General features: G+C 54.6%; 8 protein-coding genes across 8 annotated transcripts; 6 read left to right on the forward strand and 2 right to left on the reverse strand.

The window, feature by feature from the left end:
- Positions 1–1,280: 1,280 nt before the first annotated feature.
- N0V89_002417 (uncharacterized protein) lies at positions 1,281–2,351 on the forward strand (the record flags this gene model as incomplete). Its single annotated transcript, XM_056211227.1, has 2 exons — positions 1,281–1,808; positions 1,911–2,351. 2 exons carry the CDS (start codon positions 1,281–1,283, stop codon positions 2,349–2,351), a joined length of 969 nt encoding a protein of 322 aa, XP_056074700.1.
- A 2,913-nt stretch (positions 2,352–5,264) lies between these two features.
- On the forward strand, positions 5,265–6,136 carry N0V89_002418 (uncharacterized protein; the record flags this gene model as incomplete). Its single annotated transcript, XM_056211228.1, has 2 exons — positions 5,265–5,612; positions 5,744–6,136. The coding sequence occupies 2 exons, from the start codon at positions 5,265–5,267 to the stop codon at positions 6,134–6,136; spliced, it is 741 nt and encodes a 246-aa protein (XP_056074701.1).
- Positions 6,137–7,188: 1,052 nt separating this feature from the next.
- On the forward strand, positions 7,189–8,996 carry N0V89_002419 (uncharacterized protein; the record flags this gene model as incomplete). The annotated part of the gene is made up of 4 exons (XM_056211229.1): positions 7,189–7,193; positions 7,357–8,104; positions 8,157–8,268; positions 8,512–8,996. 4 exons carry the CDS (start codon positions 7,189–7,191, stop codon positions 8,994–8,996), a joined length of 1,350 nt encoding a protein of 449 aa, XP_056074702.1.
- Positions 8,997–10,274: 1,278 nt separating this feature from the next.
- N0V89_002420 (uncharacterized protein) lies at positions 10,275–10,691 on the reverse strand (the record flags this gene model as incomplete). Its single annotated transcript, XM_056211230.1, has 2 exons — positions 10,275–10,561; positions 10,616–10,691. The coding sequence occupies 2 exons, from the start codon at positions 10,689–10,691 to the stop codon at positions 10,275–10,277; spliced, it is 363 nt and encodes a 120-aa protein (XP_056074703.1).
- A 950-nt stretch (positions 10,692–11,641) lies between these two features.
- Positions 11,642–12,109, forward strand: N0V89_002421 (uncharacterized protein; the record flags this gene model as incomplete). Its single annotated transcript, XM_056211231.1, has 1 exon — positions 11,642–12,109. The coding sequence occupies one exon, from the start codon at positions 11,642–11,644 to the stop codon at positions 12,107–12,109; it is 468 nt and encodes a 155-aa protein (XP_056074704.1).
- A 37-nt stretch (positions 12,110–12,146) lies between these two features.
- Positions 12,147–14,136, forward strand: pnk1 (DNA kinase/phosphatase Pnk1; the record flags this gene model as incomplete). The annotated part of the gene is made up of 4 exons (XM_056211232.1): positions 12,147–12,472; positions 13,258–13,307; positions 13,360–13,520; positions 13,657–14,136. 4 exons carry the CDS (start codon positions 12,147–12,149, stop codon positions 14,134–14,136), a joined length of 1,017 nt encoding a protein of 338 aa, XP_056074705.1.
- A 4,065-nt stretch (positions 14,137–18,201) lies between these two features.
- Positions 18,202–19,517, forward strand: N0V89_002423 (uncharacterized protein; the record flags this gene model as incomplete). Its single annotated transcript, XM_056211233.1, has 2 exons — positions 18,202–18,460; positions 18,511–19,517. 2 exons carry the CDS (start codon positions 18,202–18,204, stop codon positions 19,515–19,517), a joined length of 1,266 nt encoding a protein of 421 aa, XP_056074706.1.
- Positions 19,518–24,112: 4,595 nt separating this feature from the next.
- Positions 24,113–26,853, reverse strand: N0V89_002424 (uncharacterized protein; the record flags this gene model as incomplete). Its single annotated transcript, XM_056211234.1, has 4 exons — positions 24,113–24,635; positions 24,683–25,219; positions 25,270–26,634; positions 26,780–26,853. 4 exons carry the CDS (start codon positions 26,851–26,853, stop codon positions 24,113–24,115), a joined length of 2,499 nt encoding a protein of 832 aa, XP_056074707.1.
- Positions 26,854–27,316: the final 463 nt, after the last annotated feature.

Consider the following 27,316-nt stretch of genomic DNA (forward strand, 5'->3'; position numbering starts at 1 on the left):
CACTACACAACTATCTGCTCTACACAAGTACAGCTCAACTCGCCACAACTCAAGCATACTTATCCAAAGTTCAGACCACCTCAGCCAACTCCATCAACCTACCATCTATCGACCACCATGCCGTTGACACACTCGCGCCGCACCCACAACACTACCGCTCCCCGCACCACAAGGACGACCCGCACCAAGCCCAGCCTCAAGACTAGGCTCATGGGCCCTCGCACTACTGGTACTCGTACCAGCACTCGTCGTGCTCCTGCAGCGACCACCACAACCACGACCACGACCAAGACCACTCGCACCACCCACGGCGCTGGTCCCCATGGCGCTACCACTGGTCATCACCACAAGCGCCACGCTACGATGGGAGACAAGGTCTCTGGTGCTTTGATGAAGCTCAGGGGATCTTTGACACGTCGTCCTGGCCTCAAGGTAAGCTTTCGATCTTGTCAGTAACGTAACGGTACACGTCTAACGATCTTTCCAGGCTGCTGGCACTCGCCGCATGCATGGCACTGACGGGCGCAACGCTCGTCGTGTCTACTAGAGTGGTGCAAGTCGACAAAAACAATTGCAGAGAGAAGACAGGCATATTTTGCATTGTCTTGCATAATGGATTCCGTGGAGATGCGGACAAGATCGGTTGTATGATACTGTTTGATGATACCCCGCCTACGAGTTAATGCTCTTGAATGAGATGAGTTTGATGACACTGCTCTACTAGTGATGTGATGACTGATGTGTACTGTTAATGATCACGCACCGGCGATACGTTAGGCGCATCAACTGATAGGATTAACAAATGATCTTACCACGACGAGACTGTCTAGACAATATGACTGCCATGTATATATATATATATCAACGGTCAGTGTTATTCTGGACGCCCACGCACCATGCCACATAATGGTCCCAGTAGTCGTGTAAGTCGAAGACTACGGGTAACTCCGCGATTGCGCCGCCACACAAGGCTCTCTGTTGAGGAACCGAGTCAAGTTATGGCCAGCGGAGACTCTTCTGGTATACCTGCGCGACATGCGGTTTTGCTTGCGTAGACGAATGAAGAAAATGGCCGTCAACGGACCAACGTGTTCGGTCAGCATTTCGTCAATCCGCCCCATGCGCTAGCCCTTTCGAAACACAAAACATGCAACACGCAATCACATCCGAATGTCCCAGAAAGCCTTCCAAGACCTCATACACGAGTCGACTGGTAATGACGAAAGAGATATTGGTAGAGGAGAAGCGCAGTAAGACAACGTGAATAGACCAAAGCCACCATGCCCGTCCTATACTATCGCCCCGACGGCGACCAACGCGGCGTAACGATAACACTCACGTCCCACACCTGGGGCAAGCTCGGCGCAAAACCCGCCTGTCTCCTCCGCTTCCAATTCGACATCCAGTACGGGCGCGACCAGCGCTTCATGGAAGCAGCGCTCACCCTCTTCTTCACTTCTTCTGCCTCCCACGCCGATCCTGAAATCACAGACTACGGCCCCGTCCACGTCGAATCCAACCCCACTTCCGAAGAGCATGTTAATAAAAGTACCGGGCAGGTTGCGGTGAGCATGCCGATGGTGGAGGGCGTGGAGACAAGTGTCGGCGCGGAGAGGCAGAGTAGTTGGACGCAGTTGCATAGTGGGAAGATGCAGGGACATCGCGGATTGCAGAAGGGGAGTCAGGTGCTGAATAAGTTGAGTTGGCAGATGGAGGAGGATGGGAGGGCGAAGTCGGGGGTGTTTAAGATTAGTAGGGCGGCGGCGGTGGTGTTGAGTGAGGGTGATTTTGTGGTCAGTGCGGAGAAGGTGAGTAGTTCCTTGCTTTGAAGAGGATAGTGCGAGTTTTTACACGTGGTTTCGTGTTTATTCAATCGAAGAAGGAACTGCGCTGACGAGAATGGAATGTAGCCGTGGACAACCCCTATGGGCTGGAGCTGGACACCGCACAACAAGAAGCTCAAGGTCAAGAATCCCGTGACCATTAAGTTCGAAGAGGGCACACAGAATTTCGAGGATCTGACCGGCGATGACTGGAACAACATGGTGCTCCTTGGGAACGGTCCGCGGTTATTGGGCACTCAGAGTACGCCATCACTTGCGGCTACGCCGTCCCAGACACCAACAACAGATGCGGCCACACCTGCACCAGCAGAGCCATCCTCACCTACCTTGCCACCCTTCAAGTGGAGTGACAAACATGGACGCTGGTATTATCAGAATGGCAGTAATTATGTGTGGGTGCAGGGGCCGTGGGGTCAGGAGAAGAATGCGAGTCTTTCGTGGCAGAAGCATCCAGACGGTGTGGAAAAGTATTATGATGGGGGAGAATGGTTAGCGTTCTTGGAGTAAATGACAGCAGTAGTTTTGTTGAGAAGGTGATTTGATTGAGCTCAGGAAGATGTGTAAGTTGTCAAACTGAAAATCAGGAAAGTTGCGGGATTGAATTGAAGTAAAGCTGGCCAAAGACCAAAACGTGGAGCATGATCAGCAAGGGATCAGTAGTGGCCGCCATGTTGATGTCGCTGGGGTAGGACAGGCGATTCGTAGTGCATAACAAGCATCTTTCTTCTGCGGACTCGCTCTCTTGGTGACCAAATACAGAAAGAGTTGTCTCGAAGGAAGAGAATCGAACAGAGCGATCGAGTCACAGATCGAAGTTGGAGCGCATTAATACACAAGCGATCAAACATGTCAATTTCCAACAAAGCACATCACACCACACCGCAAATCAAGACCGTTACAAGGCCTTATTGACAACTACACAGCCACTTCGCGCTTGTCTCCAAGTTTGTCAGATATCGACAAAGCTCCCAGCGGCCGTAGTGATACGGAGATGAAGCTCCGGACAATGGCTGGGCGTACTCGGTGGGCCCGACCACTCAACGTGAGGCATGATCATGACGCAACTTGCAGGCGTGTTCAAATTGGATGTTATTTTGCATCGGAAAATGTGTTGTTGCAGTGCGGTGCGACTGTGCCTCAGATTCTCAGTTATGTGAGATGAACGAGCCTACTGCGTGGTGCAGATCCTGGCTTGCCTTGCAAGGCGGCTGCAGTGGCGATCACCTGCGCAACGAAAAAGGATGAGGAGGTATGCTACTCGCGTAGAAGGGGTGCTGTACGCATTACTGTTATGTATGATGCGGATAGTCTTACGTAGAATCTGGGCATTAGTTCACTCGTACGTGCGAACGAAGTATGCTTGCCCACCACGACAAATGAATGGACGAGGCAAAGAAGCAAAGCCGTTTAGTCGCATACCGTACGTGCTCGGCCCCGTTCTCCCGTGTGACTTGTTCGCGTAAAGTTGTTGAGTTTGCATCGGAAGATGGCTGGCGTCAACAAGCCTAGTGTGTGCACAGGCAGAAGGAGTCTACACTGGTACGAGAACACTGTGGAAACTCCTCCTCGGCAGCTCTTTCCGGGTAGCGCATCTTGTTTTCGACAGAGACGTGCGCAGAAGCGAGGTAGGACAAGTCGTCTGCCAGTTACACCATTGACCATGGCGTCGTATGAGATGTAGTGGTCACCCTCTCTTCTTTACTTCGATACACATTCCAGATAGAGAAATTGGCACATGAAGTACATTTGGCACGGTGTTACCGTGCGACCCCAGGCGCATAGACATGTGCCGAGACGAGGAATGTAGACGGTCACCAGTCGACCACGGCGCATGAGGGACGAAGCGCTACCACACGCCGCCGATGAAGGTCAAAGAGTCTGGACCGTGGGTGATGATCCCGTAGTGGGTTTCTAGTGGATTTCTTTTACATGTGCCGATGAGCAGATGGTCGGTTGGTGAGCATGCGCAGATGGATCGGGCGTGACGGCATTCACCCAGCAAAGCGGGACCAACGTCGAAGCCGGTAGCGGGTTCCCGTAGTCCCACCGATCTCCCAGCCGCACCTTGGAGCCACGAGGCCCAAGGCTCATGGCAAAGCATGGCAAAGCATGGTAGATACAACGCGCACCCCGCGTGGAGCTGTCGAGTATGGTTTCTGGAATTCCCAACCGGGTAGGGCCAGCAACGCCGTGGTGCGCTTCGGGTAGTGGTGGCCAGGCAGAAGTGCTCGCTGGCGACGACGAGGCCCTTTGCGGCCAGCAGACTTTTCGTCGTCGGTCGTGGCAGCGGTGTGCAGTGGTGGTCCAGAGCACAGGTGGAGTGGTCGCGCAATCGCTATCGATAAGCGGATAAGAGATTTCCTGGCGGCGCAGAGGGCTGCAGGAGCAGGTGCAGCTGCACAGGCGCGACGGCTTCCCACTGGCCACGGGCAGCGGGCGGCCCGCATTTCATCTCAAGCGCATGCTGGCTGCTGTCGACGACAAACGACGAGTGGGACGGCGCAACGCCAGCGAGCGCTCGACGTGGCCCGGGGGCTCCTCGTGAGGACCTCGGCGGCTGGCGTCTGCTTCTGCTTTGCCCCTGGCGACTCGGGCCGCTAGCAAACTGTGCCTGGCGATCCCGCTGAAACCGCGCGCTGAGTGGCTGCGTGCCTGCCGGACGGAGGCGCGCCTAGCTGCAACTGGGTGCGTGAAACTCGTCAGCAGCACGCAAATTGCGCTGGCCGCCCACATCAGCTGCACTGGGCGCCGCGAGACACCACATGCAGCCCCGCGGCGGACATGGCAGCGGAATGGATCGCCCGCCACGGATGCGCTGCGACCCAGGAGCATTGCAGACGCGCGAGACGGGCAGAAGAGCCTGCCGTTGCTGAGTCGCCTTCACGCAGCGCAGCGCACCCGGGCCCGCCGCGCAGAAGGACCGACGACACAAACAGGGGCCCCGGACAGCGCACGCCAATGGCCGTCGGCCCTGCGTGGCGGCTGTTCGTGTCGGTCCAGCCGTGCCACCCCTGCTTGTTGGCGCTGAAAGACGCCGTCTGTGTCCACGTCCGCACCGCCTTAGCCTTTGTCCGCTGCCTTGACTTCCCCCATCTCACCCACCTTCCCCGTCATTCTTTAAAAGACACTCGCTGCCCTCCTCCTGTCCACTCTCTACAGGCTTGAGGTCTTGCATTTGTCCACTTCGTTCTTTCCCACACATTCATTGTGAATCGCCGAGATCCAGCATCTCGTCCAGTCCCTATCACTCCGTCCACGACTCCCAGTCACAGACGACCACACCGCAGAATCGCCTGCAACAGGACAAAATCACCTTCATCAACCACACTTTTGGATTGCTAGCCGATCCTCACCCTCTCTGGACATCTTATCCAACCACATTGCTATCTAGCACACTCAAAAATCCACCTACACGTCAAAATGAAGTCCGCCATCATCGCTTCCGCCCTCATGGCCTCTTTGGCCCTCGCTGCTCCCGTGGACAAGCGTGCCTATGCCACCCAGACCCACACTGTCGTTGAGACCGTCGTTGTCTACACCACTGTCTGGGACGGCCAGCAGGCCACCGAGGCCCCCGCTGCCACCTCTTCTCCGGCCCTCTTCTTCGAGCAGCCCAGCTCCGCCGCTGCTGTCACTTCTTCTGAGGCCGCCCCAGAGGTCTCCAGCTCTACTCCTGAGCCCGTTGTATCTTCTCCTACTCCCGAACCCGTTGCCTCTTCTCCTACCTCCGAGCCTGCGCCTGAGGTCCCGTCAAGCTCCGCAGTGCCCGTTGTTGCTGAGACTCCCTTCCCCTCTCCCACTCCTTCCCGGAGCCCACCCCATCTCCCTCTCCTGAGCCAGTCTCTTCGCCGGCACCTACCTCCGAGGCTCCTGCTCCTTCGTCCACTGCTCCTGCTGAGGCTGCACCAACTCAAGACCCCTCCAGCGGCAGCGGCAGCGGCGAGACCTACACTGGTTCCCTCACCATGAACTACTACGGCGGTGGTACTGGTGCTTGCGGTGACGCCATTGATGATACCAAAATGATCGCAGCCCTCGCTGTCGCCGGCTTCGGTGACTCTACCTACGACACCGCCACTGGCAACCCTACCAACAAGTGGTGCGGCCAGAGGATCCGCGTAACCTACAACGGCAAGAGCGCCGACGCCACCATCAAAGACCGCTGCTCCGGCTGCACTGGCGAGGGAGGTCTCGACGCCACTCCCGCCCTCTGGGAAGCCCTCACCGGTGGCCAGGGCGGTGCTTCTGGAGACCGCCTCGAGTCCGGCATGTCCTTCACCCTCATCAACTAGAGTACTACAGTCCCTTCTCCACAATAGGACTCCACGTCCTGCCCGTCCTTTTAAGCGCAGCCCCTCAATCTTATACCCATTTCTGGCGCAGGCAGGATCAGCGCTTTTCAGCTTTTCACGAGACACGAGCTATGTAAGCGGACCAATAACCTTTTGGGGAGTCTGATTTGAAAGACAAGACACCTGAAGAACATGTACTACCTCTTTTGACTTCTCGTCGCTCGCTCTTTCAATCCTTGGTCGCGACTTTTGACCTTCACTTCTTTGTATACCACCTTAGGGATCGGGGTTGGGATAAGCCTTGGTTTTAGATATGGGACTCGCGGTCGGGTTACGCATAACCTTTAACCTATAAAATCTTATCGTGCTTTACACTACTACTCCAATGTCTGTCGTTGTGCGCTTGTCATGTTGAGGTCTATGTATGGTCTATGCTAGCGATGCAAACACGAGACCTTGGAAAGGCGCCATCGCTTCATGCGACGATGGTGCTCTCTTTGTATGCAGGCCTATCTGGTACCCTACGACCGTTCTTTGTGGTAGTCAGTCTTTGTCGCTTGTAAGTGTGGTAGACCAAAAGTGTGGCCAAGCGCGACGGCATCTTGTGGTGGTCGTACCCTCATGCCCTCCCACAACAGAGCGCTCCCTCCCGACAACGCCCCCAATGTTGCCATAGCAATCCACTCCTTTCATGAATAATCCATCACAATAAACTTTAGCTATCCACCGTTTCGTTTCGTGCAGCCGACTCCGACGGTGTTTGACCCACCTGCTGCGGGTCGACCTTCAACGTTCGCGCTAACTGGCGCGACGTTTCACAGAGCACATTTTTCGAACGACGAAGAGGCAGGGCCAGCCTCTGCCTTCGATCCTTTGACGGTGGTTTCGTGATTGATTTCCGATCGAGACCATCCAGTCTCGATCGGAAATCAACGAAGGATAGGCCAGAGCACCTCCGTATTCGGCAACGTGTGCATATCCACTGAACCTATCCATGGGAATACGGGTACTCTCGTGCTTCGAACTTTCCCTGGCGTCAACATTCTTCAGACATGCAGTACAATATACGTAGAAGCGGAGGGCATCTTCCACAAATACCAATTGAGGCTACTAGCATCCGCATGCTTACATGGCACCGCCGATGCTGGCGACGAGGATGAAGACGATGTCTGCGAACCGGTCGCCAAGCGTTGACAGTTGAGCCGTCGTCATGTTGTCAGCGACTCTGAAGACGAAGAAGCTGTGCTGACCGAAGATAATGACCTGGATCACGATCCCCTTGGCGATTCAGATACTGAAGACGAAGCAACACAGTGGGAGGCTGATGACGCAATCCTCGCAGAAGAGACGGATGAATACGATCCAGACGCAGGCATCCGCCGACTAGGCCGTGCAGCACGCCACCAACCAGGCACCACGTTGCCTACCTCCATATGGCCAGCCAAGGTGGCACTGCTCCTGTCTGCAGATGATCCGAATCCCTTGTTATACCTACAAAAGCTCACATTTGTAAATAAAAATTGGAATGAGTTTCCGCCCTTGTACAAGATGATAGCAGACATTCCCGCCATCACGCATCGGCTTGATGATGTCAAGCCTAGAGACGAGGAGATTGTGCACTCAACTATTGAGGAACCCGCAGACCTCTACGACCCAAGCGCCTACCTTTGCAGCCCCAAAACAGCGACAAGTTACGACCAATTGTTGAGTGTCCTTGAGTTGTCCAAGGTACTATACCAATGTCGAGGCAGCGAAGGGTATACTGGATCAGAGTCCTGGCTTTGTCCAGACGGTCGGCGCCAGAGAATGAGAAGTCATTATGTCGAGCATGAAGAGCCCAGGCTTGGCTTGAATGTTATTTACGCCAAAGCATTATGTGAGCATAAAGAGTCCAGGCTTAACTTGAATGTTATTCACATCAAAGCCCTTCAGAAGATGATCTACATCATCTACCGCGTACTACTTGAGGTTTATTAACAACAATTCATTGTATTTCACATCCATACTTACAGTGTTATAGGCTGATGTCGACCTTCACCGCGCCACACCATATCGGATCAATGAGCCTAGGACACCGGCGTGCAACCGCAGCGCAAAGTTCAGTTACCTAACTGGTGATGAGGACTTTACAGGTTCCAAATGCACAGTCCCCCAGATCGTCCTGCTTCTGCGGTGGAAGAACGAACCCCCGACTGGGTACCTGTTGCCAGTATCGCTCACAGCCATGGGCAGCACGCGTTTGGTACATCGAATGATATTTAGTCATGGGCTATTTTCAACAATGCACGTTCCCTTCGGCAACAACGACGTTGACGCACAGCGAAAGTTCCAGAATTGCCCTGTCATTTGTATTACGGACGTTATTCCAATTTTAGGCAATGCGCACGTCTCCCGTGCCCCTAGCAGTATCAGAGAGGACGCTCCGTTCACACCACGACAATACGCCAGCGTCTGTTTCATCAAGAGCTCCCTACAGCCAGAGGACAAGCTCCATTGGTTACGATTGGCTGCAGGCACGCATCGAAGGCACCGTGGTCCAGAGTCGGTATTCTCACGTGTATCAGAGTATCAGGGTGTCTTCCCGTTCTCGCGCATCGACAAGGCCCTCAAATTCCTCAAGAAGCAGATTCCACGTATGGAGTGGAAAGGGCCCAGCGCTATACCAGTTGTCCCGTTTGGACGGCTATGGAACGATGAGTTCGATTTACGCCTACCAGGGCCTCTATCAGACGAAGTATCAAAGCACGCTGGCTATGACTTTGTCAACCTTATCAAGCGCTGCACTGTTCTCAATTGCTGTTGGATGGAGCAGATGTCCGACCAGGGCAATCTAGTCAACAGGTTTGGGGGTTATAACTAACACGAATAATGTCTCCATTGGATTATAAAGAATGGTTAGCCAGCAGCCTTTAAATCAGCATCGAGCCGTCGTCATGTTGTCAGCGACTCTGAAGAGGAAGAAGCTGTGCTGACCGAAGATAATAACCTAGATGACGATCCTACTACTAATTTAGACACTGAAGACGAAGAAACACAATAGGCGGCTGATGACGCAATCCTCGCGGAATGTCGAGCATAAAGAGCCCAGGCTTGACTTGAATGTTATTCACATCAAAGCCCTTTAGAAGATGATCTACATCATTAGCTGCATACTACTTAAGGTTTGTTAACAACAATTAATTGTATTTCACATCCATACTTACATCGCTATAGGCATCCAGAACAATGACCAGCACACGCCTGTTCGACTGTCGCGACGGAAAACATTGTGCCAACACCAACGCCAGCGCCAAGCTCCAGCCATGCATGCAATAGCACAAAAGCCGACCCACTCGGCTTAACAAGCGGCGGAGCACAGCGCTGGCCGATGGTACTCTAGCGGAATTCACACTAAGTGTTCTAGCGGAGAACAGGTGAGCACGCGATCGGCCGATGGGGAAGGTTAGGCGGAGAGATGGCATTGATAAGAGGTAATTCCTGTGACTGTAAGGCTGTATGGAAACAATCTCCGCACTAGAGCTCGTGGGGTCTGGAATCGTGTTGGGGACTCGGAACGTCGGGCAAAGGTGCGATTTTTGGAGTCTGAGTGCGCCGAGCTCGGGAGAACCGTAGGCGAAGTTGAAGTCAGTGTCAGACAGCGCGATGAGCACTGCGACGCACTGTAAGCAAGCCTTCAAAGCGATGATGCCGGACTGTGGTAGTCATCGCAGCTGTTCTGATGCTGTTCATTTGTGCAGTGCTTCAGGTCCGCATGTGAACCCGGATGCTCGGAATTCGTCTCATTGGACAGTAGCTAGCGACATCAATGGAGAAACTCGAAGGAATCCAACAATCAAATTTCAATGTATTCATTGACATACTGAAAAAGTAGAGAGTTGTCCAATGCCTTCGTTGAAGGTCCTCTCCAGGACGCTGTTCAATGCTGCCTCCCTCAAACCGATCTACAGGGTATAAGACGCCATGACGTGCTCAGTCTACCTCCGCTATGAAATGCATCCCGTATCTCATTTCCGTGGCGGGTGTTGAGCCGCCTACTTCCTAGTCGTGATTCACCTTGAATCGTGATTGTTGTGTGTACAAGAAATTTTCATCCATTACGTCCCGGCGCAGCGGATATCGTCGGTCAATCGCTGACCGCTCATGCGTGGAGGCTTGCACCACCAGACTCAATAGCCTCAATCTCGGCTTCGGACCAAGCCATCCGCTGGAAGCGCTGAGGAAGCTCGGAGCGGTCGAAGAAGGTGCCCTTTCCAGCCTCAACAGGTCCAAGAGAGGAGCCCGGAGAAGCGCCGATGTGGCTAGTCGAAAATTTGTTCGTCTGGTTCAGAGGGCCGTGTTGCTGTGCCTTCTGGCGGTAGCTTGCGAACGACTCTGGAAGGGAGTGGGTGGGCGATGCCGGATGGACCTGAGGAGTGTGGTCGATCTCTATATGCGCATTAGCTATGCGCGCCATTGGCACTTATCGAGGGAACAGCTCACTGCTAGGAGTAGTGCGCTTGCCCAGGAAGCGGATCATGGGCTGACGACCCTGCTGAAGGATCTTGGTAGCATTCATTGTGATGGCGTGATGGAGCGGTGTCGGAGCCGAACGGAAATGCGGTGTTGCAGTTATGAAGGGTTTTACGGGAGGGGAAGCTGGAGACGAGTCGTAGGTAGATGCGATGGATCGGACAGAGAAGGAGAGGATGGCGTTGGGGCGGGGTGAAAGAAGTAGTCTTGGTTATCGTGGAGGGGAGCCGCGCAGTACACCAAGGAAGCGGCCGATAAATAATTCACGTTATGCAAGCAGGCCCGCTAGCACCGAGGCACGCCGTCCGCCCTCGCCCTCGCCCTCGCCCCATGTGCCCACGGCCTGCATCAGGCCAACAAAAGCGAGATTCCGGGGCTCCCACGGACGAATCATGTAGTCATTGGTGACGCTTGGTGAAGTCTTACTTCTTTTGTCGGTTGTCGCCCTCTGTCACGAGCATTTGGGCAGCGCAGTCATGGATCTGTGATACGTTCCCGCGGGGTCGACTGATGGTCGGATGAGCGCTGCCTTCGCAGACACAGTCGCGAGACACTTTTTTGCCTCTACCCTCTACCGAACTCCGCAAGCGGAGAAGCTCCTCTGACCGTTCGCTGCGTGTCTAGCCCACACGGCAAAGTAATTGGAGGCGCCCGTCAGCAGGGAGGGCCGGATGGCAACTTGCCGCGGGAAGACCAGATTGCCACTGTGTGTTACCACAACGCAGGTTACAGAACAGCTGTTCATGTTCGAGTGAATACAATCTGTCTGTAGTACACATGAAATTGTAACTTGACATTGACTACATTACGCCAAAGTCACCCATCTTATGGACGCTGGACCGAGTCTATCCGTGACGGCGTTTGCGAGCTTCGGTCCTACAGCTGCTCGCCGCCAATCACGCGCCTCTCAACCCCACGAAGCACCCACAACCCACATCCCGGACTGTCGGCCTGTGTATTGCCCATCCCGCGGCAGCACAAGGTACACAAACCTCCATGCACGAGCTGCTACTGTACGGGCAGCTCCCGTCGCCTCGCCATGACCAAGTCTTGAAGATCCTCGCCGGGCATGCTGCCATGCAGCCCCGCCGCGTCCTGGAGCGGCACATCATATACAAACCGACACGCGAGCCAGAGGAGCCAGGCGCCCATCTCGGTCGTGGAGGAGGGTCCCAGACTGTAGGAGGCAAGCCAGCAAAGCAGGGCACTGTCAAAAATCTCTTCTACACCAAGCTTGTGCAGAAGCTGGACGAGGGGGACCTGGGACGCGCAAACGACAAACCGGCCGACAACAAGCATTTGTCGGCCAACGTTGAGTCCGGCGAAGAGGCAATATGGTCCTTCGAATTCCAAGACCTGCCAGATACTGGGGATAGAGGCGTTTCTGCCCGTCTCACTTCGTCGACCGACCTTCTTTCGGGTGACCCTCACGCCTGGATGGTCGCGACAGGTCCTCATCAGTAAGCAGAATGCACTCCCTTTCGCACTGGCATAGCTGACCATGCATGGATTTGTCTCCGAGTATTACGTAGAAGGGCACCGCTTTGTCCACGGTAACGTCGTCATCTTCCTGCACCGCATCCTTCACGAGCCCGGTGTTCGGTCTTTAGAAACTACGCCGAAGGTGGACCCGCCGGCCTTTGATGCCCTCAAACCCTTCGACCCGAGCGGCGCATACATTCTGGAAGCCAAGGTTCGCGTCCAGGACTACAACAACCAGGCTGTGCTGGAGGACGGTGTGAACGAGCTGAAAGAGTTCCAGAAGCAGATGAGAGGCTGCGTGGAGTTGGACATTCCAGACAGGCTTTCGCTCGATACGCGGGTTAGGTACCGCCCTCCGCATCTTCGGGCTGCTCAAAGGCCTCGTTGAACCGGCAGGTTACACATCGAGAACAGTGTGTCCCAAGGTCGTCTCCAATCGCACAAATTTTCAAGGGCCTGCGCGGCAAGGCAGAGCATAAAGTATGGTCACGGATCTTATGATACCCCTTACACTAGTCATACATGTTCATCATGTCGACTACCGCATTTTCATGTCTGTTTACTGTGTGAGTGGCCAAAGAAGTAGGTGGATCGTACAATGCATGGTACTATGAGTTACCACACGCTGTGCCTTGCACGAACAGAGTGTGTAAAGTTTGACAACCTTGTAGCAGTACTTCAAACGTTCATGATCAATGCAAGATGTGAAAGACAAGAGCCTCAAAGTCAGTCGCAACGCTGAGGCAGTTATCGAGGTCGGGCTTTGAAAGTCTGCTCATTAGAGAAACTCTATATTTCAACGGTGCGAGCCTAAGCATGGTTCTTTCAGACTACGTGTGAATCCTTGTCTCAAAATCAGCCCTATCACTTGTGACTGTTGCGGAGTGAACTCCTGCTGCAGGTTCATCACATTGTTCGAGGTTTAGTAGGTACCTAGGGATGCACGTGCCATCGCGAAAGCGTGTTTGCGCCAGTCGCGACTCGGACCACGTTCCCACAAACTTTCCAACTCAGCAAACCTCGTCAGCCTCACGAAACGTTATGACAACCACTATGCGCTAGAGACTACGCCTTGTGTTGAATATGCCCGAACGTCCAGGATTGGGAAAGCGGCCGAGCTCCAGCGATAGAGGTGTTTCTCCACCGCCCGCCAAGCGAAAGCAGCAATCCTTGACCACAAGTGAGTGTTGATGCAGCATAGCGCAATAGCGCACAGGTTAACACAAGGGCAGGCAAAGCCGTCGCAAACTTCTTCACGCCATTTTCGAAGAAAGAGCCTGATGGGATGACATGGCGCATCATCAATGACAGCCTGCTCATCGGGCGGTACAAGGCTGCTACGCAGCTGCCCAAGACCATTACAGCAAAGCGGAAAATAGCCGCGTTCGATTTTGTATGCTGCCAATCTTTGCTAGGCTGATCGCGACAGCTTGCTAATCATGTACGTCGTAGGACTCAACATTGATCACATCTGCTTCGGGAAAGAAATTTGGGCGCGATGCCACTGATTGGAAATGGTGGTACCATAGCATTCCGCAGAAGTTACGGAAGCTTCACGCAGACGGGTACGATCTGGAATTGCATTTCCTGCCTTTATTAGGCCATTCGTGTTAACTTCCATTCTGCCGTTCAATAGGTATCTCGTCACTGTGTTGAGCAACCAAGCGGGAATCAGCCTAAAATCAGACCCAAAAACGATCAAGAGTGATCAGAAACGACTGGCAGATTTCAAAGCGAAGGTCTCGGCAGTGTTCACGCAGCTCGATTTACCGATCTCGGTGTATGCAGCCACTAGTCACGACCGGTACCGCAAGCCTCGACTAGGCATGTGGGGAGAGCTGCTCGAGGACTATGATCTCGAAAGAGCAGGAGCCGTGGATCTCGACAATTCGTTTTTCGTCGGTGACGCGGCCGGCCGCAAGGCATCTGGAAGCAGAGCGAAGGACTTCTCCTGCGGTGACAGGTCAGTTGAAACTTTCGGACGGTATCTCGGTTCGCGAAAGTGCTAAGAGTGCACAGAAACTTCGCCGCTAACGTGGAAATACATTTCTATACGCCTGAAGAGTACTTCCTGGACGAAGACCCCAGCCCATTCACCAGAGATTTCGACCCAACGGTCATTCTCCAAGAGGCAGCTGCAATATCAACAGACGCGAGTAAGTCCAGGATTCCAAGCCACATGAAATCTGGTGTACCGTTCATATGCTAAATTCTAGCCTTGTAGCCTCCGAGCCATTTTCGAAGGCCAACTCACTCGAGATTGTTCTCTTGTGCGGCAGTCCAGGTGCAGGCAAGTCTTCATTCTACTGGAGGCATTTGCAACCACTAGGATATGCACGCGTCAATCAGGATATCCTCAAAACTGTAAGTTCTTCAACAAGCTAATCCGGGTCCCCACATTGCCCACAAACTTCTGAGTAACCTTGTCTACACAGCGTGAGAAATGTATCAAGGCAGCTGAAGAGCTGATTGGAGAGGGTACGAGTGTAGTCATCGGTAAGAGAGTTTACGCCCTACAGTTAGTTGTAGCGCGCGTGCACGACCTGATCACGGTACACAGATAACACAAATGCCGACCGAGAAACAAGGGCACATTGGACCGCCCTGGCCAAGCGATTGAAACTTCCCATCCGCTGCATTGTATTCACTGCCTCAAGCGAACTGTGCGAGCACAACAACACGGTCCGCGCGCTGAATGTTGGTCCTGACGTAAGTACTCAATGGTAAACAGCGTTCGCGCGTCGTTCCCTACTGTGTCTTGGGAGTAGCCGGCGATCTACACCGAGTGGTAATGTGGACTTTCCCGGCTAAGCGAGTACGGGAAAAGTACATGAGCACTCCCAACACACGGCACGGCTGTAAAGTACCTCCGAGACCACTTCTGCTAATTCGATCCTGCATAGACCAATCCCGAGCAGCGGCTACTTCTGCCTAAGATTGCCTTTGCGAGCTTCAAGAAGAAGTACCAAGAAATCACAGCTTCGGAAGGATTTCAAGACATCGTCAAAGTTGACTTTCGAGTACGTGCTTCCGAGGGGCTGTGTAAAGTCTTGTGTACTGTGTGATACGGCACTGACGATTGGCTCACTAGTTCGAGGGGTCCGAAGAACAAAAGAGACTATGGAGCATGTTCTGGCTCTGAGTAGGCTGGCGACGGCGCCGGAGTCACATGTGGCCACATGCGACGGTGCTGAGCTGAACCGTGGTTGTCGTCAGCGGGACGGGATGGGAACGAAACTCCCTGCATGCTGCAGAATAATCGTGGCCATGATCAGTCTATCTGAAAGTCCAGCTATCGGACCGAGTAATTTCTACACACGATCAGTGACTCGAAACTTAGTTTGATCGACATGTTGGTGTAAAAGGTGTTGGTGGGGTGCAGACGGGAGGGGAACACAGACCAGTAGTTGGCTAGCAAGAAGCGAGCACGCGATATCGAGATGCACTCGTTCTCCCAACATCAACGATTCAATAAGGTACGGCAGGAGTGACATTATTTCCGACGTTCCTGCACCGACCGTACTGCCTTACCGCAGCCAGCCCCATCAATGTCCACAGCGTCCGCATTGGGCCTAGGTGCAGAACCGATCCAGTGTCCCAAAGCTTATCTAGTACTTCAAAGATTGCATCACATAACGCAGAGACCGACTTGCTGCTCTGAGTAATGACGTGAAACTGGAAAAGGAGCCTTTCTTTGCCGTCGGATGGAGAACGATGTAGCTTTCCAAAGGTGGACGAGCTTGACGTCGATGGCGGGCTTCGATTGGATGCTAGGTTAGTGTAAAACTGCACGCTGGCGGAACGCACGTTGACGGCACGATGGCGTCTAGAAGCTTGACTATGTCTGACTAGATATCTACTCATGGCTAGAGCACGGGAAAGACTGACGAGTGTGGCCTTCGGCATGTGGGGGTCTGCAGAGCACGCCGGTAGGCTAATGGAAGAATTGTTACCAGTGACTGACCACGTTCTCGACCGTGGCGGTGGATACCGTGATTGGGCTCCGGTGCTTTTAGTTTCTACTACTGACACAGAATATTTGTGACGTTTGGGACGGACTGACACATTGGCACGTTGTCTGCTTCTGGGCAATGCAAGCGACGCCGATGGCCGTAGGTTGTTTGGCGTGGGCTGCTGAGGCAATGCCACGCTGACGGATTCATGTGGGTTTCCTGCTGGTGAGAGGGGGAACGGTACCTGAGAGAGTCTGTGAGCGGTCTGCGAAGCATGCTTTGATCAGCATGCAGGTGGGCGTTGCCAGCCGTTTATGGTTTGCTAGCCTGGGCGTTGGCGACGTTGTTGTGCCGGCCCGCTCACGGCGTGCGAGGCGAGAGGCATGCTTCCCTTCCCGTGGCTAGCGGTTGCTCCGTGGCCAACCGTTGGTGGTGAGAGTGAGGTCAGCTTTCGTCATGATGTGAGCGACGTCAAACGACCAGCGCATCCTTGTTCCCAGCAGGAAGCTTTGGGCTCGGTTCCGGACCACAGGGATGCCGATCGCATGCCCTTCGCAGCGCGGCACGGTCCTGGGCGCCCACGAATCGGGAGCCCTCTGCCACGGGTTGCTGGCCAGCAGCCTGACGACGTGGACGGCAGGAAGTGCGGTGTCGAGACGTCTGGCTGGCCGGCGACATGCGCGTCCATGTGCTGGCTGCGCGTGCCGATACAGCGCGAGGCGAGGCAATCTGGCAGCCTGTGCCTGGCGTCGATGGCAGACTGGTGACAGCAGGGCTCTCACGGTGCCTCTTGCAGGGGAGTCGGGCGCACAGGAGCGAAGGCCAATCAGCGCGGGTGCAACGGCTGCTTTTGCTGCAGCGTCTGCTCCGATTCGCCGCCCGGCCGAAGGCTTTTTGGCTCGCCTTTGCTTGCCAGCCTCCTCTTTTGGCACCGCAAGACTGTCTGGACAGGTCGAGTCAGTGTTGGGACGCTGGTGGTCGGAACAAGGACTTGTTTGTTTGTTTGGAGCCAAAGCATGCGTAGGGACGGCAGATGCCAGGCACTCTCCCCCCAAGGCGCCCAGCTGGCCAGTGACGATCCGCCAGCCGTCCTCCAGACCAACTCCCCGGGTCTCGTCACCACGAGAGGCCTCGGCTTGCCGTGTCTTCAGGATCCAGCTGTTCCTGCATGGCTTACTCAGGGCAGCGTCGTCCTCAGCAGAGGGTGGGCCGGGGGTGGAGCGCGCAAATCGGCCCACCAACGCATCCTGGATGCCTCCAACAAGAAGAAAAAAACACAAAAGTAAGCAACACGGACGAGCGCAGTGCGACGTGCGGGCGAACTCGAGCAGGAGAGGCCATGGTGCATGGTGCCGTGGAGTGCGGCGGCGGCGTCGTCTGGAGGCTGCCGTTGCACACGACAGCAGGTGCGACGGCCGCGGGCCGCTGAGTCGCTGGGACTGAGGCCGCGCCGGGGAGCTCTTGGGCGAAGCCGCCGCCAGAGCCACCAGCACCGTTCGGGCCTAGCGCACGCCCGACTCGGTTTTTCTTCTCACGGGCTAGCTCCAGCTGCCCGACCCTTGCAACCCCAACGCCAGCACCACACGTCGCCCACACAAATGCGCCGCCCACCCCGAGCCTGCTCGACAACCCTCTCTTGCGCGCCCACGCTCCTTGTTGACCTTGCGCTGTCCAACTACCATCACCGCTCTCTTCGCTGCTGCTGCGGCTGCCAACCGCCGGTGAGCTGTTGCGCTTGCCTGCATTGCATTGCTCCTGCTCTGCTCCACTTGCCGCCCTCGCCTCACGTGCCCTGCCCAAAGCAGCGCAATAGCCGACGCCTGCGCGCTGACGCTCTCGCGAGGATAAACACCCAGCGGTACCTACGTGTTTTCGGTCCTCTGTCGTGGCACCGCTCTGAGACCTCCCGGACCGCCACTCCTCCCACCCAGCACCGGTTCACACCACTGCAGTCGCCGACCGCCTGATACCCTGCCTGCGCTGCTCTACTTCACCCCGGTCATGGCCTGAGCGCCAACGTCGCCCCGAAAAAAAATCACGTCCTTCAAAATGCGCGACATGAAACCTCTGATCCTCCCCAAGCTGGTAGCCCAGCGAAAGTCTTCCAAAAGCTCTCTCGACATGTCTCACGACCCCGCCTCGTCAGTACACTCGAGTACCGACTCTGGATTCTACTCTGCCTCCGAATGCTCCACGCCGCCCACCCCGAGCTTCTACCGCGGCCATCTCCGCTTCCCAAGCTCTACCTCGTCACTGTCGTCAAGTCCACCGTCGTATGAGCCCGCCGATGTTCTTGGCCCTAATGCATCGGGGAAGCTCCCCCAGCTCACCGAAGACGTTGAGCGTGAGGAAGACTACGTGACCATTTCTCCATGCCACTGTAAGTTGAAGCGTCATTATCGATTCGCGCACTATTAATTCGATCATCAGATGACACAGATCTCTCTGAGCATCCTGCCGTCGCAGATGCTTACGACTTTGCAGGCTCTGGCTACGAGTCGCCCAACTCGAAGCGCAGGCGATCCGCCGAAGCTTCGGCGCATAGTGTCACCCACAAGCTTGAGCGTAGCTTTCCTTCCTTCTCACGCAAGATGCGGGAGCGCAAGAGAGCGTCGACCCTCAATGGCAAGTCAAGGAGCGCAACTCCCTCCAGAGCGCCATCGACGCGGGCATCGTCAATCACCAGCTCCATCCACCAGGCCCAAGGTCACGATCCGATGGAACTTTTCCCACCCAAGTCCATGTCAGCGTCAACCAGCCGAGAGCAGCTCGCTGAGTCCATTGCTTCCTCTCCCATCGACATTGCAAAGGCCAACGCATTCAACATGGACGCTGACGAAATCGATTCTGAGCGTTACGCAACCACCCCTCTTCTACCACCACTGCTGGTCAAGACTCGCTTTGATGACGCACCTGCCCACTCGCCCCTTCAATCTCCTACCATCGCGACGGTCGACCCCATGCAGTCTCTAGTCTCTACCCCCGTGGACACACCTGCAGCTCGCGCTTATCCCACTCCACCACTTTCGACAAAGGCCTCCATCGCATCTTTCAAGACATCCCGCATCAGTCCCATGGTGCCCTCCAACGAGATCCCGTCGCTCGCGTTGGCCGTCCCTGATGACAAATGGGCCTTGGTCCTTGGGCACAACAACTTTACCATCCACCCAGAACCCTACGTACCTGAAGTTTGCGATGCGGCTGCCCTCCGGCAGTTGTTTGCTGATTGGGAACAAGCGCGCTGCAACTTCACCAAGCACCAGGTGCGCATGGCTGAGCACAATGGTCCTACGTCAAAAGCCTACCTGCTATGCGAGAAGAAGTGGTCGGAGATCGACGCCCTGTGGAAGAAGAACAATGATCTGGCCAACTCCCGTGCGACCGAGCTGGGTGAGGATCCCGAGCCGACGTCCCCCCATGGAGCCAGCCCCGCTTAGTAAGATGCCCACGCTGAACGACCCAAAGAGCGCGGGCAAATTTCCAAAGCTCGGCGACGAGGACATTGTTGGTCCTATGGTTCAGATCGCCGCCTCACCACTTCTCCAACGCACGCCACCCCGCAAGCGCGCCTTCTTCAAATTCCTCAGCGATCTCAGATTTCCAGGTGCGCTCCTCGGCAGGTCGTCCACCGGGATGCGCGGCCACTGAACGATACATTCCCTGTTTATATTCGTGTTCCATTAAGCTTCTGTTTGATGTTTGTAACAATACCCTTTTCGCCAACGGCACACGAGGTACGACTTGTATGACCTTGTCTTTGGTAGCTCATTGAGCCACGACCGCTCCTTATCACGAATCTCCTTTGTTCACATTTCCACGGTTTTAGAGGGTTTGTCTTTGCGGACTGGTCCGGGTTTGGATCACCTCCCTCGTAGGGAGCAGTCTGGCGTTTTTAATCACGAGAATGCATGGTTGGTGGATCGAGCGTTTACAATAACGGCATGTTCACGCAGCGACGGCACAAAGGCTCGTCAGCCAAGGGTTTCTATTCCAAAGCGCTATGTATGCTGTTTAGTCTTTAATCTCTGTTGTCTACTTTTGCGGAAGCAAAGTGAAGGGCAAGGGGGATTTTCTTTTCACTAGTTTTGGCGGCTATACCCCTCGTCCTTGTCTGGGACTCAGTGGCAAGCGCAGCCTGGGTCTCGAGGGTGATGAGCGGACCCAATTGAAAAAGCAACTGTTTCCATGGCTTCCTGTATGACTATCTTACGATGAGTACATAGATGTGGACGACATTGTCAAGCCTAATGTGTCAGGTGGGACAATCGGGGTGGCCTGCTATCCTCGTGTTCAATTCCTGGAAGCATGGGGAGAAATCAAGAATTCGAAGAGATCACACTCACTTTCCTGGTCCTGCCTACTTGTTCGGTGATGTTTCGATAGCGCTGTCATCCGCCTGTGTATGCTTCGAGCTAGCTGGCACCCACAGCGACGTGGCAGCGCGCACATGTGACTGCTGGCCTGGCGCCTCCAAAAGCGGGCGCAGCATCTCGCACTCGTACGCTTGCTGCGCTCTCGTTCATCTATCGCAGGTGCGCACTTCCATCTTGATGATCGGTGAAATAGCTACTCCACATGTCACGTCATGTCATGCCATGCCGTGTCTTTGAGGCCTCTGTTCCTATACTACGCGGCACCGCCGTGTCTCGTCTTGACCGCTGCCATGGGCCTGTCTCCACCCACACACCTACCATTCGAGGTCTCGATTTGGACGACTCAATCAACTTCACGCTGTAGACACGTAATCTGGAGGAGTCTGAGAAGCCATGTCTCAGGTCGACCAAATGCCTGGATGCAGGCGTTGGAGTGCTTTTGGGCGGTTGGGTTCGAGCAGACCGGGATAAGGATCTTGTGCTACAGTGATTACTAGGATTCTTGCGTATTCTGTGCAGGGTTTTGCGATGGAGAACATCTAGACTTTGTGATCGGCGGTGCAATTGTGGTGGTGGTGGGTGTACATGGGGAATTGCTTGCAGGTGAAAGGCGTAGACATATGTGAGTGTTTTCGTTGCTCGTGCCGGTTCGGTACTGTAATTGCTGTGTTCGTCTTGACAGGACCACTCAGAACTCGCCTACTATCTACAAGAACGACACCTAAGAGCTCAGCTTCGGGAATGTCACTCCCTCTCTGGCATTCCTAGACGCCTTAGCTTCTCACGCACGACCTGCCACCGAGCTACCAGAAAAGCACCGCCTCCACCATCCCACCACTCCCCTCACACATCCCAACCTCAGTGCATAACCGAACACCGGCCCATCCTCGCACCGCATGTCCCTCGCCTACACCCGCCCCTCCGCCCGGTACGCGTCCGCCTGATCTTCCACCACTGATCACCACTTCCTCACTATGCCGGATCCGTACCTTCTAAACGACCTGCCTTCCTGCTGTGCACCCGTGGCTGAAACACACACCTCCAAGCGAGGCGGGGAGTGCAGCTGTAACTGTTGAGAAGCAGGGCCTGTTCCCCTCCTCCATATCAAAGACGTACAGTACTCTGGAGATGCGGGCACGGCAAGGAAGGGCGATGCGTCTAGAAAATGATGGAAATGCGGAGGTACGGTGGTGGTTAGGGAGAGCAAGCAAGATGCCCATCACGATCGGGAGCCGGCCTGTGAGGCGGTGTCAGGCGCTCGGGAGTTACTGAAGGCACGAGTTGGGAATTGGTGGCGCATTTGAGAGGTGAATAGTGGTGCATTGGGTCAAGAGAGGGGGCTAGAAAATAGAACGGGGTGCATGGGTCGAGGAAGAGAGACGTGTGACTTTGAGGGTTCTGTGGGTTGATGGCGCAAGTGGGATGTGTGTAGCAGGATGAGGTGGTTGGGGGAGGGGGTTATTGGGGTGAAGTTGTCCCTTAGATCAGGCAGTGATACAGGAGAGCGTTGTCGTTGTGCGTAGAATGCTCACCGACTTTCGTAGTTGCGAATTCATTGCAGCATCACCGGCACCTTCCTGCGCCAGTCTCTGGGTTTACTAGTTTCGGGTTCAACCTGACTAAGACGCTGGATCATTCTATGTTCTTAAACACCTTGGTCAACCAAAGGCTCGTTTGGATTCAATAGAGGACAGAACTTCTCAATTTAGTAAGCCAATCACCTTGACATATTTTACAGAACTTACGTCCACTCATCTCTTCTTATGAAAACTACCATCTTGCTTGAAATTGTCTTTCACAGTCCCTTCTTTCTTCAACATACCCGCCTACTCTCCTAAGTACCCAACCCCCTATGGTACCTCTATGGTACTTCTTCATGGCCACTTGTCTCAAGCGAACTGACAAAAGAAAACCTGGGCCTAGACTAATCACTGTAATATTAGATGTTGCGGTCACCTACAACTCTATTCGCAATCTTCACTATACTTAGTCATCTCAAGACGGCAGATAGGATACTGCGCGCTCGTGACTCTACTTTATACCTGATCATCCATACTCTCTCGCTGCAACCCCACGGGTTAGTTTAGGGGAGGTCCATTTCGGACTCTTCTCTTGATATCAATGTATATGCGGATCTCCATCATGCTCGCAGACACCTCGCTGAAGTTCAGGACATGTCCAATCTGATTTCTTCATTCGATGTCAGTGTGCACAGTCGACTGCCCATGCCTCTCCTCAAGCGGAGCCTTGTAACTTCCTGATCTTTTCGTTCACCTTTTCGCTTGTCATTCGCTCGAAATGTTTCTGCAATTCGGCGATCTCTTCGTGTAATATCCAGCATGTTGCTCTAGCTCTTGCTTGGCTCGGGCCATCTCACCCACTCTCGCTTGCAACTCGGTGTGCCCATTGCACTCGCTCTGCAATTGCCCGAGCTTTTTGACGAAGAACTCGATGTTTGCGTTTAGGATTTTTCAGGCTCGCTCGTGTCGACGGCGGCAATTTAGTTCCGCGTGCAATGCTATAAAGCTTAGCAGTAGTCTCTCGAAGGCGAATATGACCGTGCCTTCGATGTATTTGACATTTATATCACATACTTTCGCCCAACTTGACCAGGATCTCAGCTGCTGGGCTGTATAGTGGCAGGATATCGTACAACTTCATGAGCTCCGCAATCTTAGTAGCATGATCAGACATGTTCGGCTCGTGGGGTGGGTCCTCGTAGAGATCGTCAACTCAAAAGGTTGCTGTAGTAATATACGATAGTGGAAGATAGCTGGTAAGGTGAGAGAACGGGCAGTCGGCTCATTGTTGTGGCGACTACAGTTGAGAAAATAGCGCCTGTTGAGCCACCAATAACACACTAGACAGACACCCTATTCGACTATTGCTCGTATGATTTACGACGGCCCGATTGCGATGCCAGGATAGAACACCCAACTCAGTGGAGTAGTATGGGTTTATTGCTCGCACCCAAATGTCAAGCCTAGTATGCTTCAGTGCCCATTACCTCCTAGGCGGGTGATTTGCGATTTGATACTTTTTTCCTCACCTGTAGAACCAACTCTTGATTGCCATCGAGCTTAGAATATGTCCTAACAGGACTTACTCCTCTTTACGAGAGACGATTAGCTACTCTAAGTTCCTCTTCGTGGAGCTTGTCCCAACCAGCGCCTGATGCTCTTCAGACAACCTCAGCAAGCGACAGCTTCACAGGCGGTAATTCAATTTGAAAGGCTGCCGGGTGAGATATATACTTTCACACTCCAATGAGTTGAATAGATTATGTAGGCAAACCTTGATGGAAGTAGGGCACATGCTTTGATATATACAGCATACACCGCAGAATCCCTAAGCCTGATGTACATGACCCAGAATTGCCTTATCCTCTGGCCTTCATATCCCACGCTGTAGATATATACATCGCGAATAGAGAACACCCGCCCATGCTTGACCAAACAAAGCGCCGGACTCCGTGTGTACCCCCTTATGATCGCACAAAGCGGACAGTACACCACAAATGCAGAACTACCTCTCCCAACGTTCTCGTCGCAGTGCTTGCTGCGCAAGCGGCTGCTCGATTGCTTTCCCCCTTCTTACCAACATCACTCCCACCAACGTCCAAACCCCCTCAGTCGAATCTTCGCCCTCCTACCCTCTTGTCATCGATCCATACTCCCCTGCTCGCCCCACCAACTAGCATCAAAAGCCTGCCCACCCCCTTGGTGCACCTCACTCACATGCCCCGGCATACGCCTCGCGCCATTAAACTGCGCCACCTCCGCATTCGTAAACCCGTCACTGTCCCCACTGACCTGCGGATACCCCTCTTCGCCACTCCCTCCAAACGCATTCGCCTGGTCGTGATTCCACGTCTCACTCATCTTGAAACCGTCACGCGAGAACCGGTCCCACTCATTGGAGTTGCCGAGCATATTGTCGAGAGCCATAGGACCGACAGGGTAGTCATTGCGAGGGAGGATGGGTACGCCCATGCCGAAGTGGGGAAGAGGGTTCCAGAAGAGGGTCTCAGCTGAGCCGGCGGTGGTGGAGGGGGCTGTTGTGAGTTCGATGAGGGGTCGTTTTGGGGGGTAGGAGAAATCGGAGAGTACGAAGGCACGATATGCGGGAGAGACCCTCGATGTGGAGTCTGGCTGCGGAGCACACCATCTCCTTGAGATGAGGCTGGATGAGAGGGTAGCTGTAAGCTCTTGCGGTTAGGACGGGCGAACATGCTCAGGCTTTCCCTCCTCGTGGGCTGAGCCGACGAAGGTATAGAGTTGTATCTTGCGCTGGGGCTCGTTTTGGCCGCCTCAGTGTTCACTCGCGGAACCACTATAGAGGATTCCGACGTTCCCGCCACAGTGCCAGCCTTCGGAATCAGCTTGCTGTTCCTCAACTCTTCCGGGAAACCTAGATCCCAAGCCTTGGAGGTTTCATAGATGATCTTCCAGGCTCGGCCTCCAAACCAATGACAAACGCTCATGTCCTCCAACGCTTGAAGGCCTTCAACGAGATAGCGGTACGAGCTCGAAGCAAACTGGGCGTCTTTCGAGAAGGTGAGATGTACGATACAATTCGATAACAGGATGTGCGTGAGTACCAATTGAGAGGTACGCATGGGATAGTGTGAACGGTACCGGCGGAGGAGTTCAGACACACTGTTCGTGGCTTCTATACACGCATCGCGGGGTTTTAACCTGAAGTTGATGAGATCGATCTTGAGCATAGGACGAAACAATTGGCCAATGGCTGTGTGGTACAGCATACTAGCGAATGTTAGTGGATCTTCCCATGTTAAAATTTGCTGCACACATACTGAAGTACAAGTATATGAGGTTGCGGTTGTGCATCATCGAGTCTCAGCGGTGCCGGCAGATTTCTGAACCATTCCAAGTATTTGTTATGACAATTTATCAATTTGATATCTGTCAAACGAGCACTAGGAGCGTAGAACATGTAGTTGTTATCATTGATCAGCTCTGAGAGAGAACTGAACTCCTGGAGAAACATGCGGCTGGTGACAGTGCCAGGTGGCACCTGCAATGAGCCTGGATAGGCTTCGGCATGAAGACCGCCTGGTGGCTCGTCCAATATGGGCTTGTCGAGAGTGATGGCGACTCGAGGGAGTTGAGATATCCGACCTATGCAAATCGACCAAACAGTGTCCACGGTGAAGATGCCCCAGAAGGTGACTTTGCGCACTTCAATCTCGGAAGGTGTGAGTCCCATGGCAGGCGCTGCCGAATTCTTCAGATGCAGCCCCATTTCAATGGCCATGCGCATGCATCTCCCCATGTAGGCAAAACCTGACGAGTCCCGTCCGGCCGACGGCTCACGCATGGCCATGACGCAGAGCGCCTGTACAGTGGTGAGCGAGGAGGCTTCATTCTCATAGAGTAACCTTCTAGCCTCCTCGAAGAAATGGTCGCCGGCGGTGCGGAAGTTGTCGGGATCGATTCTTCCTGCTGGATCATCCGTGAAATGGCATCCATACGCCAACATGGCGTTCACGAGCAGCGAGCTGCAGTATTTCTCCCGCCCGCTCCGGAAGTCCTTGTAGAAGCATTCGCGCGAGAAGACGACGTAGAAGGAGTGCGACCAGCGGAAATAAAGGTCCAGCAGGCGCTCGACCAAGCCGATATCGTCGGTAATGGTAGTCCAGGTTGGCGACTTGCGCGCGAGGCTCGAGGCACGAGGCATGGCGCACGAATCGTCTTCATCTTCTGGGACGAGTGACATGTTGCTGGTGTGGCCAAAGTACCTGCTTTCGCCCGACCGGGTCATGGCAGGCTTTCCCAGCAACATGGACAACTCGCTCACAAACGACTGTGGCTCGCCGACGGGGGTGCTCGACGGGAGGACGGCGGTCTTGCGCCAGGTGTCGGCGAGCGAGGCGACATCGAGGCGGGCGTCCTTGCGGATGTGCTGGATCAGCTCGTTAACGTCGGCTTCGGGCAGGGTGCGGATGGAATGGAGCAGGAATTCGGCGTTGTCGTTGGTGGGCGTGGGCGTGGACGACGAGGCGACGACGGAGGCATCGCGCTTGGTGCCTGCCTTTGTGCGGCGGCTCTCGCTTTCGACGTCGTAGTGGCATGGTGTTTTGTAGACGGCGGTGCAGGTTGCGCACACGGGGGTGCCGCCGTCGCACTGTGGTCGCGGGTCAGCCTGCGAGAGCGTGTCTCTGTTGTGATGGCGAGCAAGATGGCGGCGGCAGCGGATGCAGGATGCAGCACGCGTCCGCGGAACGAAGGTCAGGTCACCAGATGCTTGGACTGCCTACCTTGGACTTCCGCTTTCTGCAGGGCACACAGGCCGACTGCACGCACCGCCGTTTGCTGGCCTTGGGCTCTCCCGCGGACCCGGTGGCATCCTCTTCCTTGATGGCTGTGCCGCGGGCCATGGTGTTGCGCGGAGGCAGAGGGCACGTAGGAGCGTCGCCAGGGTCGCCTCATGCCTACATTAGAGACAATGGGAAATGCGGCTTTGGCCACTGGACCGCGACAAACGTATTAGTGACGTCCAGCTACGGTAAGGCGAAATGCCACCCTCCAGACCAGACCAGCCGAGCGCAGCGCGGACGAAGGTATTCAGGGCCCATGCGCGGGTGCCCGTCCGTCTGCACACGCCTCTGATTCGCCGCGTGCCCGGAAGCGGGTCTGCGGAGAGGGTTTGCCAAGCACTCTGCCGTCGCGGGCACTTCGTATCGAGCATCTGCTGATTAATACATGCACATTGTCCCAATTGCCATGTCTCTTGCTGTGACAATCTCGCCCTACCCTGGTCGCAGCGACGCGAGCTCCCCGACTCTCCTTGCACCCTCGCACCGCCTCTGTGCTGTCGTCTCGTCGCCGTGTCCACACTGG

This window comes from Didymosphaeria variabile (genome assembly GCF_027946475.1).
Source record: "Didymosphaeria variabile strain IMI 356815 chromosome Unknown scaffold_2, whole genome shotgun sequence".
NCBI lineage: Eukaryota > Fungi > Ascomycota > Dothideomycetes > Pleosporales > Didymosphaeriaceae > Didymosphaeria > Didymosphaeria variabile.